General features: G+C 32.3%; 2 protein-coding genes across 2 annotated transcripts; both read right to left on the bottom strand.

The window, feature by feature from the left end:
- Nucleotides 1-1283: 1283 nt before the first annotated feature.
- LOC107805065 (ethylene-responsive transcription factor ERF062-like) lies at nucleotides 1284-3594 on the bottom strand. The gene is made up of 2 exons (XM_016629045.2): nucleotides 3079-3594; nucleotides 1284-2487 (listed from the first exon to the last, which is right to left on the bottom strand). Exons 1-2 carry the CDS (start codon nucleotides 3522-3524, stop codon nucleotides 1689-1691), a joined length of 1245 nt encoding a protein of 414 aa, XP_016484531.1. The 5' UTR covers nucleotides 3525-3594; the 3' UTR covers nucleotides 1284-1688.
- Nucleotides 3595-7217: 3623 nt separating this feature from the next.
- Nucleotides 7218-7808, bottom strand: LOC142161985 (uncharacterized). Its single transcript, XM_075218279.1, has one exon. The coding sequence runs from the start codon at nucleotides 7806-7808 to the stop codon at nucleotides 7218-7220; it is 591 nt and encodes a 196-aa protein (XP_075074380.1).
- Between the last annotated feature and the right edge of the window lie 9638 nt (nucleotides 7809-17446).

Below are 17446 nucleotides of genomic sequence, written 5' to 3'. Positions count from 1 at the left end.
TTGAGATAGGTTGAAAAAACAATAAGTATTTGACTTCGATTTTTATACTTTTATTTAAATAAGTAAAATTCCAAAGTAAACGAATTTAGCCCACTATGATAATGATGAATAAGTTATAAGTTGGAATATCATGGCTCATGACAATCCTACAGCAAATTAAACACTTTAGTTTCTCTTTCAACGCATGAAGTCTTTTCCCTCTTTTAGAAATAGGGGCTAGGGATTTTTTTTTTTAAATTATATTCTGACTAAGTATTAAGATTTATGTCGCGTAAGGTCCATTAAAGGGGAAGCGCTCCCTATCAGATTTTTATTTTTTATTTTTAGGACTCAAACTCAAAACCTCGAATTAAGGGTGAAAGGATCGTATTCGTCCACCACAACCCTTGATGGTCGATCGTAGTTTCACTTTTACTTCTAAGAACACAATAATAAGAAATTTGTTGAAAAATGGGTAACAAATAGGTTAACGACATCAACCAAGGCTTGTATTTGTGATGTTATGTGAAAAACATTATGGTACATTAATGAAATACTGACCTAGCAAACCATTTATAATAATTGAACCCCTTCCGTCGAAATTGGTTCTAATTGACATCCTTTTCCTCCCACCTATATATTAGTAAAAAAATTTTAAAAACTCGTAAGTAAAAGCCTAGTGATCAATGGAGTATAGGAGAACCTGAGATCTCATGTTTAAACCCGAGCGGAGGCACAAAAAAATACATTAGCTAATTTCTTCCTATTTATCTAAACTATAATGGTAGAGTTACATGGTATATGTATTGGTGGGAGGATACTATATAATAGTGAAATTAGTTGAGGTACGCATAAGTTTGTGCGGGCTCATAAAAAACAATGAAGAAAGTTACAAATTTGTCTTGAAAATAGGAGGCCTCCTCTTTTTTCTTAACAACGCGTATACTTTTTTTCTCGTATAATTGAATCTTCTTTTTATTGCTTAAAAAAAAACTATAGTGCTTGAAAAAGTTTAAAATATCTTTTTCGAACGTGGTGTAAGAATGATTGCAACTTGTAGTACTTTTCATATAATTTTTTAGTATCTCAATTTTAACTTTCATAAAATTTAAGTTAATTTAATCCAATTTAACTTCAAAAATTAGTCAAATTAACTTTTGAAAAGTAAAAAGTATTATATAAAATAAAACCGATAAAAATATGATTATAATATTAATTTGAGGTCATTGTCGGAATCGTAAACTTTAAATCCTAATTCGTCTGTCTTTTACAACCAACATTAACAACCGAAAGCACCAGTCTGATAAATCACACACAAAACAAACATAGAATCATTAAAAACAAAAATTACATGATGAAAAAAGATGCTGAACACCCTCTTGAACATGTACAGAAATCCAACCAGTGTCATATAAATCTTCCAAAAAATAAAAAACACCTAAGTATGCTCTTGATCTTAAAATATAATAAAAAGGGTAGTTCAGTGCACAAAGCGTCGCGTATTCATACGGGATTCGGGAAGGGCTGCACCCCTAGAGATGTGATGTAGACAGCCTACCGTAATGCAAGCATTAATGGTTACTTCCACAGCTCGAACCCGTAACCTATAGATTACACGGAGACAACTTTACTGTTACTCCAAGCTTCCCTTCTCAAATATAATGTTGGTCAAAATGAAGAGAAAAAAAAAACAATACATCTGTTGAAGGTCAAGATGAATCAGAAACCAAAAGTGCATCCCAAATCATGTCCATATCCAAAGATGGCATTCTACTTAATTGAACTCCATCAATATTATTTTCTGATAATAACCTTTCTTGATTAATATTCTTCACCTTTTTCTCAGAATTTTCCATTTCTTGATTCTGACTCATCACATTCTTGATTTTCAATGTTGAATCATCAGTAGCCAATACTACTACTTTTGTAGCTTGATCATGATCATTAGCCTTCTTTGTTTGTGATGAAATTGCTCGAATTTTCGCCTCGAGCAGGGCTGCTGTATTACCATTTATAGAATTTGCCTTTAACTGATTCTTTAAATGTGGGAAATTCAAATGTGCATAATCTCCTCTTAAAATATAAGCAGCAGTATCATAAGCAATAGCAGCTTCTTCAGCTGTATCAAATGTACCTAACCAAACTCTTGTCCTGTTTCTTGGTAACCTTATTTCTGCTACCCATTTTCCCCAGTGTCTTTGTCTTACTCCTCTAAATAACTTCCCTTGAGACGTCGCGATCAAAGAAGAAGAAGGAGATGATGACGATGACTTTTGATTACCTTGATTATAATGAAGTGATGATTTTCTTGACCCTGTTGTGAATTTCATTGGCTGAGTTTTTGTAGTACTAAGCCAATAGTCACTAAAACCTTTTGTGGTAGTACAATTTGTTAAAGTTTGATTCATTTTCAGCCAATTTGTTGTACTTGTTGTAGCTGCAGCTTGTTGCTGCTGATGAATTTGGCTTTCATCTAATGAAGACATTGGGAATATGGCAGCTGATGTCCTGACCAAAAAGAAAAACAAATATTTTGAGAGCTTGAACATACAGTTAAACTTCTTTATAACAGTATTTTTTGTCCCGACATTTACTTGGTCAAAATAGCGAAATGGTATTACAGAGAACATAATATAAGATAACATGAAAAATCAGTTCCAGAAAAACTTGGTCATTATCGTGACATGTTATACAAAATGACTGTTATAAAGTTATTTGAATGTATATCATAATCATAATCGCACCTAACTTATGCAATCTCTTCTTTTGTTAATGACTGTTAAATATGTACAGAACGCTGTTTGATATAATGAAGGCGAGCCTTGGCGTAACTGGTAAAGTTACTGCCATGTGACTAGGAGGTCATGGGCTCGAGCCGTGGAAACAGCATCGTGCAAAAATGCAGGGTAAGACTGCGTACAATAGACCCTTGTGGTCCGGCTCTTTGGTGGACCCCGCACAAAGCGGGAACTAGATGCACCGGACTGACCTTTTATATTTGACATTATATATCATAATCGCACCAACTATATATACACATATGGAAATAAAGGAGAAATTAGTGAAGAAAATGGAAATAAAGAAGAATTAGAGTCATACTTGTGGCTCTTGTTGTTTAGAGATTCTTCTGCCCTTTTTGAAATCTCTAAAATGGAAGGCTCCTTAAGAAACAATCCTAAAGTTGGGTAATTACTTGATAATGAATTTGGTGAAGAACATGTTTGATGATCAGACACTTGATTATGATGATGAAAAGATTCAAGAAAATTATTCAAAGGGATAATACTATTATTATTCCCTTGATCATTTTGAAGGAAATTAAGAGGAAAAAACTCAGAGAATTTTGTTGAAGAAGTTGAATCTGAACTTGAAACCAATCTTTCTTTCATATTGGGAAAAGAAGTTATAGAACTCTCATCATTTAGACCTTCCAGAATGTGAGGATTCTTGAAATATCTTGATAATGATTCTATGGCCACTTCTTTATAACAAGTTGGCAATTCTTTTTGGATTAAGGATTCTGATTTAAGAGACTGATTCTCCATTAGAAATCCAGTAAAGGTGTTTTAGCTAGATTGGTATGGGGGAAGAGGAAATGAGAGATAGAATTAAATGACACAAAATGTAGACATTGTGGTATATATATTTATTTTCAAGCAAGATTATACTATGTACTAAAGGCACTTTAAAGGGTTAATAGAAAAATAGGACCACCAACAAGGATTACGGTGGGATGGGTTAGGTCCTTTACGTATAATTAGAGGAGTCGGTTCGAGCCTAAAAATGGAAAAATTCCTTATAGAAAGCTTATAGAAAGCGTTTCTCCTTTTAATAGACAATAAACGTTGCAAATTCGGATTAGTTAAACCAGTGTAAATTTGAATTCGTCAGACCAGTATGTTCCGAACGCATAATAGGGCATTTAACAAGGAGTATGGTGGGATGGATTAAGTCCCTTCACTTTTAACCAGAAGCTTAGGTTCGAACCCCAGAAACAGAGAAACCTCTAGTATACAATACACACTGTAAATTTGAATTAGTCGGATCAATATAAATTCAGATTAATCATACCAGTATGTTCCGAATGAATAATAGGACGATCAACAAGGGGGTGTTGTGAGATAAATTAAATCCCTCCACTCTTAACTAAATGTCTCGATTTCGAACCTTGAAAATGAAGAAAACTCTAGTAGCAAGCACGCTTCCCCTTTAGGGGCCTCTACACGATGCATATTCAGTTGGTCGGACCCGTCTAAATTTGGATTAGTCAGACCAGTAAGTTTTAAATACTTAAATAAATAAAAAATAGGTTTCAAAATGTAGATCTGCTACATTTGGCTTGAAGAGCTCATACAAACATCATTCGTGCATCCCATTCTCAAATATTCTGTCTGATAAACCAATCCAAATGTGACAGCTCATGAGTTGTAGTGTTACCTGTCTTCTAAGGTTTAACAGGAGGGATGCATATTCTTCCATGATAGTGACTACATAAAAGAACCTCAAAAACCCTTTGCTTTAATTTACTTTATTCTTTTGGCATTATTTCTTGGTTTTATTAGCAAATAATCATGTGATTTTCATTAACAAGCACATGACCAATTTCTCTTTTCACTTTTTTTTTTGAGTACCCAAAATGGTATCTAAACTCTCTTTTTAACAAAAATGATGCTTCTCTTCAAGTTGGAAGGGAGTCTTGGAACAACAAACAAGTTCTCTTCATGTGACTTATAAGTCACGGATTTTAACTATGAAATCAATCATTGATACTTGTATTGGGGATACGCTGTCTGCATCACATCTCTAGATATATATCCAGAGGCAGATCTATGTATAACATCGAGGGATCACTAGACCCCGTAAATTTCGGCAGAAATTTTGAATATATATATATATGTGTATATATGTTAAAAATGGTCATATCTTTTGCTTGGAACCCTTTAGATCAAAACCGATGGGGACATTGATGGAGCAGTCCGCTCATGTGCCCCCCTCCACCTTTAAATCCTGAGTCCGCCTCTGAATGCGGCCCTTCCCCGGATTCTATGTAAATGTAATATACCTTGTGCTTCGAAGTGCCCTTTTGATGTTTCTCTTCAAATATTAGTTTTATAGTTTCCTTTAGCCTATATTTTAACTTAGTAACTAACCATAGGTTAATTAGGCATGTATCTTCTAGTTATTCTCTTTTGACTCATATAATATGTACCTTAACCAAGATTAGCCTAATCATTACCTCCAAATTATAGGAGGTAATATAAGGTTTAGTTTTTCTGCATAAGTTGTAGGAGGAAATCATGGCTGTCTTTATAGATCTAATACTAATGAAATAATTCTAACTTGGGCATCTTTGTACGTGTCTTTTGAGAATAGCATTGAGACACTTTACCAACTCGTCAATTCAGTCCAAATAAGAAACAAAAAGGTTAATATTATTAGTTATATATAAAGGGGTCATCATTCCTTTTGAATTACCAACCATATATCTAAAATTAAATATTTTAGCTCCAAATGATTAGTAGTCACTCATACTATTGGTAAGTTTATGTTATATAATTTGCTTTCACTCATCTACCTCTTCTAACTCCCTTTTCTTGCTACAGTAAACTGTAATTAGCATTTAGTTATACTATTTATTTTTTGAAATATTTTGAATTTTTATTTCAAGGTCTTTTCTCCTCCTTGTTGTTAAAAACCGCCATTAGAGAGCTCTGCACACGCGAGGAAGAAAAAGAGGGAATTAGGAAATTTTTCAACTGTATTTACTGTGCTAACTCAATCGGTTATATACAACTAATTGTGAAAACTAAATAATAAAAGAACCCCATTACTCCTAGTAATTACATTTGGGTCCCAATGATAACTAACTCCTAATCTAGCTTCTAATCCTCTAACTTCCAATACTCCCCCTCAAGCTGGAGGGTGGAGGATGTTCAATACTCCTAGCTTGTTGAATAGAAACTTATGCTGCACAAATGAAAGCCCTTTGGTGAAGAGATCTGCCTGTTGTTTTTTTGTAGAAACATATTGTGTGACCAAGGTGCCATCCTTGATACGTTCACGAACAAAATGATAATCTATCTCGATGTGTTTTGTACGTTCATGAAAAATGGGATTCACAGCTATTTGCATTGCTGCTTTGTTGTCACAGAATAGTATAACCTGCTTAGGGACTTGCACTCCCAACTCTGAAAATAACCCCAACAGCCATACTATTTCTGAGACTGCTGATGCCATGCTGCGATATTCTGCTTCAGCATTGCTTCATGAAACAGTGTGTTGTTTCTTAGACTTCCATGAAATAATGAATCACCAAGTTTGACTGCATATCCACTAACAGAACTTTGTGTCATTGGGCAAGCTGCCCAGTCGGAGTCATAAAAGACTGTCAATGTATCTACATTCCATCGCTTCAATAAAACTCCCATTCCTGGTGTAGCCTTCAGATATCTCACTACTCTAAAAGCAGCCTCCATGTGTGACTTCTTAGGTAGTTGCATAAATTGACTCAAAGTCTGGATTGCATAGCTGATATCTGGTCGAGTAACTATTAGGTAGAGCAATTTCCCTATCAGTTTTTGATACTTGTTTGCATCTGCCAAGGGATCTTTATCTTGTATCCCAATAGCTCTGTCATATTCCACACTTGTAAGCTTCTGATTGACTTCAAGTGGTGTTAAAGCTGGCTTGGCACCACTTAAGCCCAATTCAGAAATCAGCTACAAACTGTATTTTCTTTGATTAAGTAATATTCCATGATTAGATCTCAGCACCTCAATCCCTAAGAATTACCTCAGTTCTCCTACGTCCTTGAGTTTGAATTGCTGATACAAAGCTGCTTTAGCTTCATCAATCAAATTCTTATTGCTTCCAGTCAACAGCAAGTCATCAACATAGATGAGGATGATGACAATATCCTTGCATGACCTCTTAGTGAACATAAAATAGTCATGAGTGCTTTGTACAAAGCCTGCTCCCACCAATGCTTCTGTGAGTTTCAAATTCCATTGCCTAGATGTTTGCTTGAGACCATATAGGGACTTATTCAGCTTGCACACCTTCTGCTCCCACTGTAGAAATTATTTCCTTCCACGAAATCCTTGACCTTTACTTACTTGCATGGCTAAGGGATCTGACTTGTGACCTAGAACTCCACCTCCTGTACATTGCTGACTCTCATCTTGTGTTATGAGTGCATATGCCTGATTAAGTGTGTGTTCAGTTGTCTTCATTAAAATTTATCTAGGAGCTTGATCAAATGTATCATTTAGTCCATCTAAGAACTGCATAAGTCTTTGTTGTTGTAAATGAGTCATGTGTTCTTTAGATTTTGGACAACCACAATCCGGATATGGCACCAAAATATCATACTCAGCCCACAGCTCCTTCAATTTGGTAAAGTATACAGCCACATAATCTGCTCCTTGAGATAGCCTCAAAATCGATCTGTGCAATTGAAAAATCTGAACTCGATTTACTTTATCAAATCGCTTCTGTAGATCTTCCCAAACTGCATGCGCATCTGATGCATAGATGATACTACTAAGCAGATCTTTCGAAACATAGTTCATAATCCAGCTGTGCACTATCGCATTGCAAGTCTCCCATTCCTCATGGAGATTTTTCTCGAATGACTCTTTTGCACATGCTCCTGTTACAAACCCTAATTTCTGCTTGGCTTTGAGAGCAAGACTCATCGATCTACTCCACAATCCATAGTTCTCCGATCCTGTGAATTGAATCGGAATTAGAATCATTCCAGGCGTATCTAAAGATTGAAGGAAGAGTGGATGAGTGTGGTCGATTTTTACTGGTGTTTCTGCCGCCATTGACGCTTATGTAGAATATAAAACTAGAAATTGATTCAAATAAAAAATGAGAAGATGAATTGGATCAAACTGTCGATTAGTTGGAGAAAATTCCACAATCTCACGGATCAATCTCTATGGCTCTGATACCATGTTAAAAACCGCCATTAGAGAGCTCTGCACACGTGAGGAAGAAGAAGAGGGAATTAGGAAATTTTTCAATTGTATTTACTGTGCTAACTCAATCAGTTATATACAACTAATTGTGAAAATTAAATAATAAAAGAACCCCTTACTCCTAGTAATTATATTTGGGCCCCAATGATAACTAACTCCTAATCTAGCTTCTAATCCTCTAACTTCCAATACTTGTTATTTTGGTTGGTCGGAAAAAGAAGGCTTTCTTTGTTGAAATAAATTGTCGAGGTTTTTTTGCTTCCACTTCTTAAGATTTGTTACCTCTATAATTTGATTCTTCGTATATCGGCCTTCTTTGTTATCTCATGTATCGGGGTCTCGAAGACTCATTCTGACTGAAACAAGCGGAGGGTCCTAACCAACCTCCAAATATATATTTTATTTCAAAAAAGCCAAAAAAAAAAGATGAGTGCCTAGGCTAAAGGTTAAGAAAGTGAATGCATATCACAGTTCCATTCTTACTAAAAAATAATTAGACAAACTTAACCATTGCAATTTGAAAATCAAATTTACAGAGAGAGAGAAAGAGATTAATAATTCTAAAAAAGAGCAAGTTTTCCTTTTTTCTTTTTGGTAGTTTTGCTGTGGCCTTGTCATCTGGTGAATGTTATTTTAATAGCTGAAGCACATGGTATTGTCCAATTATAGAAATTTTTGGTTAACATTAATTAGGAAGAATGAGTTGATTAAAAGTCACGAACAAAGAGCAGCAGACACGAAGCCATGTTTTCTTTAAAGTTGCTTTTCCCTTTCTTATGTTTTTATTTAACATTTCTTATCATTTATTTTTTTTATAGAGTTTAAGTTTTATGCGCTGACAATTTAAAATATTTGTATGCGATCAAACTAATTATTAGATAACATATAATATTTTATAATAGATATTAGTTATTGGTGATCTAATAAAAAGTAACTAACCTACTATAACATAAGATAAATTGCATTAATTATAAACAAATACATTGTGAGCGTATATGACTTAAATTATTATTTTTTATTCCTCAAAATACACAAGAAAACAGATCAGAATAAACAACAGACTTGTACTGTACAATAACCACTGCTTTTGGAATTACATTACATAAATAAAAAAGAAAGGGCTTTTGGAGAGATCAGACATGTGGAATAGTGGAAGTAGCTTAGCTTGTCCAAGCAGTAAAATGACAAATCATGTGCACATCAGAGACAAAATTAGGCAAACAAAAAAAAAGACATACAATTTAATAAGCCTTCAATACTAATAATGATACCTTTAAAAAATTAATAATAAAACTAACACAAGGGCAGTTTGGTCTACTAAGCTCTCGCTATGCAGCAAAATATGATAAAGGGTTGGATAATATTGATCAGTCTATTGTACATAATTTTACCTTATATTTTTATAAGAGTCGTCGTGAGTTGGATCATATTGATTAGTCTATTATACACAGCCTTACCTTATATTTTTATAAGAGTCGCCATGGGTCAGATCATATTGATTAGTCTATTGTACACAGTCTTACCTTATTTTTTTTTATAAGAGATTCCACGACTCAGATTTGTAACTTGCTAATCAAACGATAACAACTCTTACCGCTGCGCCAACATTGCCCGCCAATATAATAAGCTTTCATACTGTCATCAAATAACGATGATACCTTTAAAAAATTAATAATAGAAATAACACAAGATCAATTTGGCGTACTAAGCTCTCGCTATGCAGCAAAGTGCGGTGAAGGGTCGAATCACATTAATTAGTCTATTGTACGCAGTCTTACCTTATATCTTGTAAGAGGTTCCACGACTTAGATTTGTAATCTTCTAATCAAACGACAACAACCCTTACCGTTGCGCCAAGATTATCCTCCAATATAATGAGCTTTCATACTGTCATCAAACGATGATGATACCTTTTAAAATTAATAATAAAAATAAATGAAGGACAGTAATTGGTGTGATAAGCTCTCGCTATACGGGAAGGGGGGTCGGATCATATTGATCAGTCTATTATACGCAAGTTTGCCTAATATTTTTTCAAGACATAGATTTGTAATCTTCTAATCAAATGACGATAACTCTTATCGTTATGCCAAGAATGTCCTCCAATATAATAAAAATAAACAATGAAGAAAAGATTATTAATCTTAGCCATCTATCTTACCATTATCTCCTTTCTCAGTTTCTCTAGTGTGAAGATAAGGATTTTGCTTGGTTGGACAGCTTTGGTTTACCTATCTTTAATGTTATCTTAGGTATAATATAAGACACTATGCCAGCACTAATTACATTATTAATTACTATATATTCTCATAAAGCTTCAACATAAACATGATTGTGTATGACTTCAACTGATGATTAACTGACTAAGCTTTTATCACACATGTCAATGTCTTGAAAGACAGTTTTTAAAAATAAATATTTCTATGACATCTACTACTTCTTGTCTTTTAAGGGGTAATTAGACAACTTAAAACCCATTGTTATATATTAGAAAAGCTTCAAAAATAGATAATAAGAGTAGCATCTTTTTCTGACTCTGAGGCTTTTTTATGTTTGGTTGTTAATTAATTGATGAGAGTGAAATATGTTCTCTCAACAAATATATTGTTTATTCATGATTAAGTGATAAATGTGCGTATAAAATATAAAGGTGAATCTAGGATTTAAAATTTATGGGTTTAATCCTAAAGTTTTCAGCATTGAACCCCACTATATTTTTAAAATTATTTATATATCTACTATTTCTTTTATTTTTAATGAAGTTTTACACTAATTTATGTTTCCCATAAAAAGTACTAGGTGCAGATAAATTTAGTACCAAAAGACTGCATTACCTCTGATAAAAGACATATATATTATATTTATTGATATGATGTAAACATAATACAGATAAGTAGAAGCCCGTTGTTATATCTGGCTCCAGATAGATATTTTTCTTTATTAATTATTAATTGTAGAACATTATATATATTTAGCATGGTATGAAAGTTCAAGAATTACATATAATCATGCTTTGTACTTTTAGGTGTCAATCATTTAGCACCTTCTTGAGAAATTGTCTTCTCATAGAACTACACATAATTGCCTTTACCCCTAAGATAAGATCCCAATTTGGCAAAGTATAAATAAGTATGTATTAATAAATTAGTTATAGCTATTTTGACAGCTTATGATTATATGCAAATTACAAAGAAACAACAGGTAGCATTGTCTGGTACAACTCCTTGGTCTACTTGTGACTAAAATAGTGGAGTACTAGTTTTCTTATTCTTATTTTTAAGGACTAAATGACGATGTATAAATTTTTTTACATTATGAGTATTTTATACTATATTTTATTAGATAATATATTTTTATTTTTTCAGGTTATTAATCTTACTTTTTATGAATAGTTAATTTGTAGTTATCATTTATGTGACTTAAGGAGGATGACTAACCCACTCAAGACAATAAATAAAAGCAATGGTTTAAATTCACATCGTGAAACCAGGACAATATGAAGATATATCGATAAATATGACAGCCGACGAGCCGAGTACTACGACTACAAGGGGAGAATCAAAGCTTCGTAGACAGCTTCACTTCCTCCTCGCTTTGTTCCGGCAACCAACTTCAAAATCTTTCACATTATCAATATATACAAGTTAGATTCTTTACATATTTTTTTTCATTTCTCTTTATTTTATCCTTTTCTAGGGTTACAATACTTTTCTCTTGGAGGTTAGGTTTTTTTTGGTTTCTCACTCTGTGTCCGATATCACACTAGAGCCCGACTAAATTCAGAAATGAGCCGAAAAATCCCATATTAGGAGAGTAAAGCGTTCCCTAACAAAAGCGACTCTATATTCAGGGACTCAAACCCGAGACCTCTGGTTAAGAATAAAGGAATAGTACTTACCACTCCACCGTAACCTTGTCGGTTCTTGGAAGTTAGTTCTTTCTAAGACAAACTCCCATTTGTTTCCTTTAAAGAATCCAATGATGGCTGCCCATGGATTCATATTATTCTTCCACATGACCCACCTCATAAAAGTGAGATCAAATATATATATATATATATATAGTGCAAAAAGTGAAAAAGAAATATATATGCATCCAAATGGAATCCCTCCTCCTTCAAATGATTCTTACTTTTGCTTTACATCACTTCTCTTTCTATTTTCTACCACACCTTATATTATACTTTCACACATTAAAAACAACTTGGAGAAACAAAGTAGAATATATTCACGTGCACTTCGTACGTAAGAAGTAAAGAAAATCCATCTAAAAATTAAATATTTCAAGATTTTATGTAACTATATCAAGCTATGTATTATTGTGGAAACAAATATAAATTACTTAAGCTTTGGGGAGTAAATTGTTACTGTAAAAAATATTTCCACAATCGATCACTTATACGGTAATTATATGTAAATCTCAATGGAATATATAAGTATTAATAGATAACCTGGTAAAAATAAAAATTAACCTGTTATCATATGTTAAAATTTAATGGCTGTATAAAAATTAAACAATCTTAATGTACAACTTAAATCTGACGACTAAGCATGCCTCAATAAATAAAAATAGATGAAATTTCTTTTTAGTTTGAATTGTCAAAAGAATATAACTAAGATTTGACAAACTTTTGGTTGAAAGAATTCTCCTTACACATATATGGGAATATTGTAGAAGAGAATTTATCTTTGTATTTTGTTCCTTCATTTTTTTTAATCAAAAAGGATTATATATATAAGGTTACTTTATGTTTGACTTAATGAGATTCATGAGTTTAAAGGCAATGTATATGGGTACGAGATTTCATTCATTGAATTTGTAGATTTTTGGTTAATATGAAAAGGTATAAGAATATCACATTGGAATTTATATGGCAAGAATTAATTAAGAAGTACGATAAAACAAACAATTTTTTTAAGACTAGAGAATATTTTACTCTTCAAAATAGAACTTTCCAGGATGAACTCGAAATAGTCAGAGTCTCAAAACGAATATGAAATACCGAATAAAAACTCAGGTAGTGTCAAAAAAGGCTGTGGTAAAATAGTATATACTCTTTTACTGTTGCCAAAAGTCTCGTGTTTGATCATTAGGAAGCGCTTTACCTCTCAAATATGAAACTTTTGTGTGTGAATTCGAATTTAATCGAACTCTAATATAAATATCGAGCACCAAATAAAAAAAAGATAAATGGTACAAAATTGTGTATGGCAAGTACATTTGGCAATATACGTAGATATACAGCAAGGTCTTTTTAAAGATTTATTAGAAAATATTATCCAAATTTGGTATGAAAACTAAGTAGTACTTTCCCAACTCCTTATATGAACAAACTATCATGACTTCCACCAACATGACTTAATTTTATAACCACGACTCCAAGTGCACTTTATGGTTGTTACTTTTTTGTTTTTTTGTCCGGCATTCGATATTTGTATTTGGATTCGACTAAATTTGGATTCGCGCGAAAAAATCTCATATTAAACGGTAAATCGCTTCTCCATACTCAGCGCCTCAAATTCGAGACTTTTAGTTAGATGAAGCGGCACTTATTATTCCATAACAATCCTTGTTGGTCAGGAGCGGAGCTAGAGGCCGAGGTGTGGTTTTGATCAAACCCAGTAACTTTAGTTCAACCTCTATATTTGTCTTAAAAAATTCATTTCATACATTCAAATTATTAATTTCGAACCTAGTAACTTAAAATGACTAAAATCTTGACCCCAAAAACTTCAGATTCTGGCTCCGCCTCTGTTGTTGGTGCACTTTATGATTATTATAATTTTAAAAAATTATACAAACATGATCAGTTTCCCTTTTCTGTTCTCATCATCTTATTATAACCTAATATAACTTTAATTAATTAATTAAACACTCATAAATTATGGGAAATATTTATGGACCAACCTTACAGGACAACCGTTAGTTGGCAGATAAGCTGAAATTCTGACAAAAGTAATTAAAAAGCAAATGGGACCGTGACACGTGTCGTAATTTTATGACTCGTAGCTAATTTAATTAATTCTTTTTGTTTACTTTTAAGACTCAACTAATGATGGATTTAAATTTGGACCACAAATATATAAAAGAAATACTAATATTTTAGAATTTAAATTCAATGTCATGATTTGTCAATCTAGCTGTTTAATTTAACTTAATTTAATCAGGGTGTCATATTCATTCTACCATTGACATTTTCATAATCCTAGGATAATTTTGTTTAGTTTAGCCATGTCTGTCCCAAACGACAAAAAAGGTTCTTATTAATAATAAATTATTATTAAGAATTAGATTAAAATAATCCAAATTAGTGTAACAACTCCATTTGTCGTTGAAGGTAGTTTAAGCATTTTATTTTGTTTTATCTTGAATTATTTATTCATAACTTTTATTTGCACGCCTGCTTTTATATACATATATAGGAGATAAATTAAAGAAGAAAAAAGTTAGGAAAGAAAATTAGAATATTTAGAAAAAGTGCAATCAAAAGTAATATTAAAAAAATAAAAAGAAATGAATCGAGTGTCTCGTAATCTGAGAGTAACTAAAGACCATAAATTAAATTAAGAAACATTACTCAAAATTGTTCATTTCAACTAATTCCTTATTTGAAAAATAAAAAGGAATATTAGAAATTTATCAAGTAAATATAGCTCCAAGGTAACTCAAACCTCTTCAAAAATGACTTGGCCAAGTAATTTGACATAATAGTTGTTCTATGTAATATATATTAATATAATTCGCTTCATATATATATGTTCAAATTTTCTTTTATTAACTTTCTCTTTTCACGCAAAGATTGATATAATTTCAGACGTTAATTAAAAATAAGCAATACCATGTCGAAAGTTGGTATTCTATCTTATTCGGAGTTAAATATAATTAAAAAATTTGAGAATACTACATAATTAATTGTACACCATAGTTAATATTAACGATGAAAACATTGATTAAGAACATAGATAATAGATAATTGCCTATAATGAGTGGCGTGGATTGCACGTTAGTTTAATTAGGAAAAGCATTAGCTAAAATTAGGACCACATTTGCATCTATATATAGTCTATCCTTTTGTTATTTTATGAGAAAAAATATTCTTTTCATATGAGGTCAGTATATAGATACAAAATAACTTTTTTTTTGTTTCTTCTAAAGACTATTTGAATATGTTTGGGTTGATAAAAGGAATATAATTTTCCACAACTTGAAATACACAAATAGAAATTAGCTAAGAAAACATATATTCACATGTCAATAATTCATTTTTGCCACAAATTGAAATAATTATGAAAAGTTGCATCATGAAAATGGACAACTAAAATTTTTTCATGCTAAATTAATTTTAAAATTAATATTGCCCGCTCTTGACTTTCACAGGTTACCTTCCACTTTCATGGATTAATGTTCAGTTTATATTAATGTATCACGTAATTACGATAAATTAATATGATTTGATGCATATATCGTATACGAGTACATTTTCATAAATATTCTTAAAAAAGTTTTTTCGAAAATAAGGTAGGAAAATGTATTACGTTTTGTCTGGTTTCCTTTCTTGTCCCTCAGCTAAAAAGAACGTAAAGATAGCACGAGCTAGCCAGTTTTCAGATTGGTTATTGAAAACTAGCCAGCGTTTACAAAGTCATTGGAAAATAGCCATTATTTTGCTGCAACACGGAAGGTTCCAACATAATATACTGGAGATCGGTGCACCTATGTATGAACTTCCAGCATATTATGCTGGACTGGTATATTATACTGGAACTCCAGTATAATATGCTGGAAGTCCAGTATATTATACTGGACTTCAAGTATATTATGCTGGAATATTTTTCCGGATTTTGAACAGTGTTTTCGTTCAAATTTATCTTTACATGAAAAGTGGCTAAATTTCGATTACTTTTGAAACTGTGACTATTTTTGAATGATCACTTGTAAATTTGGCTATTTTTTAATTTCTCCCCAAAAAAACGGACCAGTGGGTTTGGGCCAATGAGTGCACCAAGATTGGGCTGATAATTGGGCCTAAATCTTCAGGCCTATATCAAAATGGAATAGTCCAATATTATTCTTGTTTCTTTTTTTTTTTATTTAATGTTTTAAAATTTATTTTTTGTGATGTGTACATCTAAATTGACTTCTTAAGTGTGATAGTTTCCATGGATTTTGGATTCTATTAACTTCAGCATGAACATTTGCACTAAACTTGGTCTCATGACTAGATCTAGATGGTTGTTGGGGCATCAAGGAAGAAAGCTAGACCCAGGGGCGGAGCTACAACTGGCAACAAGTGACCAATTGAACACCGGTCATCAAAATATTGTTGTGTATATAGATCAAATAATACTTTTATATATTAAATTTTGAATTTAATTCGTGTCGGCCAAAATACTATCCTTCTTGAGATTAAAGTCTTGGCTGTAACGAAAAATTCTCAATCTTAGTGCTGCAAACTGTATATATTTTTTCCTGAAATGTAACGCTTTAAGATGTTTAACTTCAAGGATTAGTTATAAAATTAACGTCTTAGAAAGGAAAAAAAATCATGTCTGGTGGAAAAAGGCGTATATATGGTGGATTACCTTTATTCTCCTATCATCTTGGTTGCATGTTCTTTTATTCTCTAAATTGCTTCAGCTACAATTAACAGACTTGTTTTTTTTTTTTTGAGAAAAATGATATTGTATAACCGCTGTAAAAATAATAATCGAAAAATGTATAATTTTTTGTATATATATTCTTATATTATATACAAAAATTATATAAATTTTATACTCTTTTTAGACTACCAAATATAAATAGTTTCAGGCGCGAGCCAAAAGTGATAATACCCCTTGTTTTACTGTATTATTTCTTTTTTGCTTCAGTCATGGCTCATTTGCCTTCATTAAACTTTCTAGTAGTATAAGCAACATTTCCTATTTTCCTTGTACTTAAAGTAGGCGACAACATTGTCGTATTCGCGGTATAGTAGATAAAGTAACAACGGGTGAATTAGTCGAATTTGAAGAGGGTACAATATGTATTGCTTTGAATTTAGAATCAAATAATGTGGGTGTTGTATTAATAGGTGATGGTTTGTTGATACAAGAAGAAAGTTTTGTAAAAGCAATAACCCGTGAGGCTTATTTGGGTTGTGTTATAAATACCCTGGCTAAACCTATTGACAATAGACGTGAAATTTCAGTTTCTGAATTTCGATTAATAGAATCTATCATCTCGGGTATTATTTCGTGTCGTTCTGTATATGAGCCTCTTCAAACCGATTGCTTTTGGTCAACTTTCTCCTCGTATTAGGAGTAATTAACATCACATGTGGTCTGTTTGAATGTAACATGTATACTAAAGCATTTAACATGGTATATTATATATCATATTAAGATACTGCACATATTAGGTGAAGATTGTACAAGACTATATAAGGAGACAACAACACATTCCATCAATCAATCGGGCTAATCTAACATCCACGGCACAATATG

Source organism: Nicotiana tabacum, chromosome 7, assembly GCF_000715075.1.
Source record: "Nicotiana tabacum cultivar K326 chromosome 7, ASM71507v2, whole genome shotgun sequence".
Taxonomy (NCBI): Eukaryota; Viridiplantae; Streptophyta; class Magnoliopsida; order Solanales; family Solanaceae; genus Nicotiana; species Nicotiana tabacum.
This window is presented reverse-complemented; position numbering and strand designations above follow the sequence as displayed.